At 38.5% G+C, this 6,000-nt stretch overlaps 1 protein-coding gene across 11 annotated transcripts in view; it reads left to right on the plus strand.

Moving 5' to 3' along the window:
* The window catches only part of LOC100676115 (GPI ethanolamine phosphate transferase 1), a 108,766-nt gene extending 103,278 nt beyond the window's left edge, over positions 1-5,488 (plus strand). For 10 of the 11 annotated variants that reach the window (XM_064294445.1, XM_064294444.1, XM_064294443.1 and 7 more), the window contains one exon: positions 5,167-5,488. In XM_064294445.1, the coding sequence (XP_064150515.1) occupies positions 5,167-5,290 (124 nt within the window). In that variant the 3' untranslated portion in view covers positions 5,291-5,488. Of the gene's footprint in view, positions 1-1,420; positions 1,502-5,166 lie in introns of all 11 variants that reach the window. The other variant, XR_010323440.1, reaches the window with a different exon arrangement.
* Positions 5,489-6,000: the final 512 nt, after the last annotated feature.

Genomic DNA, 6,000 nt, shown 5'->3' on the forward strand with positions numbered 1-6,000 from the left:
TGGTCCTCATCTTTGAGTACTTCACAACACTTAGGAATGCTTTATGCATGGTGAGTACTCAATATGTATATTTTTTCCTGAAGAAATGATCTATATGGTAAATGCATAGACGGTGCAAATAATGAGATCTAGCTGTGCCACATTACTATGTAATCGTAGTCTCCTTAATTTGGAGAACCTTGACTACAAGCCACAGAGCACATCCTTTTGACATATAAGTAAGGAGCCGTATTCTTTGGTTCCACTTTTTTAGTATGTTAAGTGTTGCTTCCATAAGTGGACCACTGTCTAGAATTTAGGAATCTTGATTGCCGTTTTTACGCAAGTTTATCCAGTGGGGTTAGGGCGTGGGGTGGGTGCGTGGCTGGAAGTGGAGGCACTAACCGAATCAGCCCTGTCATGGTCGTTGTGTATTCCTGGCATCATACCTTGGTAACCAGTCTTCAATTCTCTCTTGATCCCCGGAAGTCATTATGTGCCTCCAGGCATAGTTTTTTTTTTTCCTGTTCCCTTCAAGTTCAGTCTTCCCAGGCCGCAGTGAGGTTGAAAATGCTCTTCACAATGTCATAGGACTTTGCATGAAGCCCAGATTGCCAGCTCTTACCTTCTTTTTCCTCGATAGCTTTTAAAAGATTCTCTAAGCTCTTGTAAAACTTGCATTTGGCATCCAGCATGACATTCTTGGCACTTTTGTGGCACCTCCAGCCCCATTCCTCGCATGCCTTTACACATCATCATGAGAATAAAGTGTTCATCATAGCACAAAATAGTAGTAAAACAAAGAGACTAGAGAGGCATGGTGAGTGACGTCATTCAAACTAAAGAAAACAGAATGGTGCGTTCGCACTTACTGGCTGAGAATTTTGATAATGCCCACTCTGCAGTACTCTCTGCCAGCTATCAGACAGGTATGTTAACTCCATGATTTAGTTCCAAAATTGATTTGTGTATTTATATTAAAATGTTATATAATTAATGTATTATGAGATAAATAAAAAATACTATGGAAACATTTTGTGGTAGTAGTATTTTTTATAATTGGAGCTGCCATGTACATACAGCGACCGTATGTCCTGGTTTACCTGGGACAGTGTGCCTGTTATCTTGATGTAATTATTATGTCCCCATCTATACAACATTAAAAATCTAAAGTGGATGGGAAGATGATAAAGGCATAACCAGTTAATAAGTTATGTTAAACCTTAGTTTATCTCCATCAGGGATCTAACTCCCAAGGTTAAATGGGTGCTTGCTTTGGGAGACTCCTAGAAGCCAGGGGCCCACAGAGCTCTGTTCTGTTCATCAGGCTGAGGGCATTGGACCATCCTACATACATTTTCCACATATTCTTCTGTTATTTCTGCTGAAATATATCTATTCTCTGTTTATCTTCTTTGTCTCTTATTTTATCATCCAAAAGATCCCATTTTAAGAAAGGAAGCTGACAACTGGACTGGACCAAAAGCAAAGAAGTTTCCGGGATAAACTGAATGCTTCAAAGGTCAGCGGAGCAAGGGCGGGGGTTTGGGGACCATGGTTTAAGGGGACTTCTAAGTCAATTGGCAAAATAATTCTATTATGAAAACATTCTGCATCCCACTTTGAAATGTGGCGTCTGGGGTCTTAAATGCTATCAAGCAGCCATCTAAGATGCATCAATTGGTCTCAACCCACCTGGATCAAAGGAGAATGAAGAACACCAAGGTCACACGACAACTAAGAGCCCAAGAGACAGAAAGGGCCACATGAACCAGAGACCTACATCATCCTGAGACCAGAAGAACTAGTTGGTGCCCGGCCACAATCGATGACTGCCCTGACAGGGAGCACAACAGAGAACCCCTGAGGGAGCAGGAGATCAGTGGGATGCAGACCCCAAATTCTCACAAAAAGACCAGACTTAATGGTCTGACTGAGACTAGAGGAATCCTGGCGGTCATGGTCCCCAAACCTTCTTTTGGCCCAGGACAGGAACCATTCCCAAAGACAACTCATCAGACATGGAAGGGACTGGGGAGTGGGTAGGAGAGAGATGCTGATAAAGAGTGAGCTATTTGTGTCAGGTAGACACTTGAGACTGTGTTGGCATCTCCTGTCTGGAGGGGGGATGGGAGGATAGAGAGAGTTGGAAGCTGGCAAAATTGTCACGAAAGGAGAGACTGGAAGGGCTGACTCATTGGGGTAGAGCAAGTGGGAGTAAGGAGTAAGGTGTATGTAAACTTATATGTGACAGACTGACTTGATTTGTAAACGTTCACTTGAAGCTCAATAAAAATTAAAAAGAAAAATTTGGAAACTTGTAAAAGAAAAAAAAGAAAGAAAGCTGATTGGGGAGGAGAGGGTGTGGGGGGTACAGAAAAAAAAAGATATGAATTAAGTTAGGCTTTCTAAATGGAATTGCCCAGATTAGTGCTGCAGCATGAGATTTTGTTTTTGCTGCTGCTCTTGTTGGTGAGTTAGAATTCTAAAACCTTCCCTTATAGCCTCTGAAGCAATAATGACATACATTGTAGCAGCTAACCATGTAGTTAACTAATGGGCAGGAATGGTTCATACATCTTCATAAGCATCTAATTTATTGTCAGGAAAGGGCTTGGATAGTGGGGGAAATATACTCCAAGAGTCAACACGAAAGCACTACATGATATGGTTCCTCCATTGAAAACTTCATTATTGTGTATTTTTTCAGCTTTCTATTTGTGAGAATGTTACTTTTAAGTTTTGAGTTTCTAATTATCCCTATATGAAAGTATATTCGAACAGCTAGGATGTTTCTTGTCATGTTGCTAATTTTGTTTAACTTGCTAAAAAGCAGAGTTCTTTTAATGGGAATCAGATTTACTTGAATTGTGTTCCTGCAGTGATTTTCCTTTGTGAAAAATTTTATTTTTAAACTCCTTTGTTTTGGTAATATAGTGAATAACTTCAGCCACTCTATGCCTCTTACTCACAGTACCGGAATGATGTCCTTTTGTCCTTGCTGTTTTATTGCTTTATGAATACTGAAATGGTAAATATCTATCCCAGAATTTTAAAGAAGATTGCAGATAGCTAACTCCATGAATATAGTCTGGCATATTTTATAATGTTTATACTGTCATGGTGGCGAGTGCAGTGGGTTTTCAAAATAATTTTGAGAGATTCCTCACCCACCGGTTTCAAGTTAATAAATACATAGCAGTTTATTTAAAAAAAAAAATTGCATTAGTAGAACATGAGGCAGTATTTCTTCACGTGTATTTTAGTCTGTTTAAAATGCATCTTCAGAGCAGCTTTACCAAAGTTAAACTGGGACTCTTCAGGGATTGTTCTGGAGTCAGTGTGTTCTACTGAAGCTGTGCAGTTCCAAGTGGCATCAGGTTTTGTGGTGGCAGCTGTGTGAAAAATATCCTGCTCAGACCATAAAACTGTGTAGGGATGACAGAGCTGATTTAGTATTTTCTTCTTTTGATCTTTTACACTTTATCTTCATCTATAGCAAGAAGAGTATTTTTACAGAGTATTGCCTTTTATATGGCATACTGAAAGAAGTGCATTTTTAAGTCTAGAGAAAAAACTTCTTTGAGGTAATTTTCATAACTGTAAAAACATGTATTTCATTAAATTTACGTTCTGTAGTGAGATGAGTAGAATCAACATCATCAGTTTGATTGAGCTGCAGTTTCATTTGTTTTGTTAGTGTTGTTCATTTGGGCTTTAATTGCTTCCTATATGGACTCTTATTATACCTTATTAAAATAGAAATGATAACTAAAGTATTTAGCATTTCTCTTTAGATATGATGAAAACTCAGGATTCTGTTCAATAAATTTTAAATATTCTCTGAAAAGTAATTAATAAGTGTCATAAAATATCTTTACGCTTATAATGAATATCAAGCTTCATTAAAATCGATGATTCGCCACCTTTTTTCTGCACTGGTACTTCTGACAGGTATGAGGTATGACCCACCTCTATTGCCCATCATTCTGGTTGGGAAGAGGTACAATCAACCTTTTATCACCTGTTGTACAACTTGAAAAGGCCTCCTTGGTGATTCTGTTTGCACCTCTGCACCCCTTTCTACCAGCACACAGGCACACCTTGATATTCGCTGCTTTAAATGATATTAAAGCTGTGATGGGTGTGGTGTAGGAGCAGCTAGGCCTGTTTCAAGTTGAGATTTGATGGTCCTTTTAAGTCTGCCATGCTGAGATGACACCAACACTTGACTGATGAAAAGTTTCACAAGCTGAATGCCTTAGGGCTCAATTGCATGAAGATGATGAGCTTCGTAACTGTTTCCTGCCAGTAATGTCAGCTTAAATAGCCAGGAGTCAGTAATTTCAGCCTGTTGTAAAAAAAAAAAAAAAATTTTTTTTTTTTTTGTAAGACTGTTGAGACTTTCCATTATATTTGAGAATGGGTCACCTACTGGCTTTACAAAACTTATTTTTATTAAGAGATCAAATCAAATTTAATATTTTGGCCTAAAAGTGGTAACAAAATTTAACAGAACAAAAATCTGCTAGAATGTAATCTTTTTTCTTTGTTTTAATAATGTTACTGAGGTATAATTTGCATACTGTAAAATTCATCCATTTTAAAGGTACAGTTCAATTAGTTTTAGCAAATTTATAGTTATGCAACTATCACCACAGTCTAGTTTTTGAACATTTCCACCAACCCCCCCAGAAAAAATCCCCCATGACCAATGTATGCTCTAGAAGAGAGGGGAGAAGTAAAGGTAAAGGAGAGGGAGGGGATAGTTGGAAAACTCCTTTAGTAAGGAAGTTTGGATGGAACCCAATATGGAAGTAGAGGGGCTCATTTTAGACAGGAGCAAGGGTAGGGATAAATATGAGCACAGATATGGGTAGGTTTCTGCCCTCTCATAGTTATTAAAACTTATTTTAGAGTGCTGACACATTGCAGGGATTGCAGCCATTGTCACAGAACAATTTGCATGTAAAGTTTTGAATGAGAAACTAACTTGTGCTGCAAGCTTTCACCTAAAGCACAATTTAAAAAAAGAAAATGTGGAAAACCAAAAAACAAGATAAAACTTATTTTAAAGCTTAAAAACCTGTTATTAAAATGTAATCCTTTGTTAATGGATAAATGATTATACCTTTCCTCATGTGTATTCTCTTTGCCTATAACATGTTTCCTTTTCCTCTTTTGTAGCATCAGCCACTATGTGATTGTCATGTCCATGACCATATTTCTGGTGTTTCTCAATGGCCTGGCACAGCTACTCACGACAAAGGAACTCAAACTGTGTGGCAAATCCAAAAGCCATCTTATATGATGTTGCTGAAGTCATCATTCAGCGTCTGGATCCTATTTTCTCATTCTCCTTGTAAACTCTGGCATGCCATAAAATCCCATCTAGGATTCAGTGGGAAGATGGATATTGATGTGTATACCATATTCTGTTCCTATAAGGGAAATTGTGTTTGGAATTCTGAATTTACAGTTTATGGGCAATAAAGGAGTTTCCTTTTTCTTTCGTGTTTTGCGTGGAGGAAATAGTAAGTCTGGGCACGAGCATAAGAAAGCATTTCCTATTTTCCTTTACCGGGCAGCTCTTCTCACTGATGTTTCATAGCTTCACCAGCAGCAATCTATCCCCCACTGTACAGCTTCCCATATACCCCGAGGAGAATGTGGTCCTGTGGGGGCGGTATGATGCATCCCAAATCAATGCTCTGGCTGAGCTTGAAGGGAATCTGCAGGTGGTGTTAGGAATATTTATCAGCTCTCAGCACTAGGTTTGCTGGTAGTTGTAACTACTAAGCCATATCACTAAAAAGACAACCAGAGTTTTATATTTACTAAAGCTTCAGTAGAAAAAAGGCTAGCAGGTGTTTGTCATTTTTCTTCAGTATACACTTTTTTTTATACAATAATACTACCTTATGCATCTTAATGCTGTTTAATTGATGAAATTTTCATAGTTAACCAGCCGAACAAAGGTTTTACCTTCACTTCCCCCCCCCGCCCATTTCTGGATTCTCA

The sequence above is a fragment of the Loxodonta africana genome, chromosome 11 (genome assembly GCF_030014295.1).
Source record: "Loxodonta africana isolate mLoxAfr1 chromosome 11, mLoxAfr1.hap2, whole genome shotgun sequence".
NCBI lineage: Eukaryota > Metazoa > Chordata > Mammalia > Proboscidea > Elephantidae > Loxodonta > Loxodonta africana.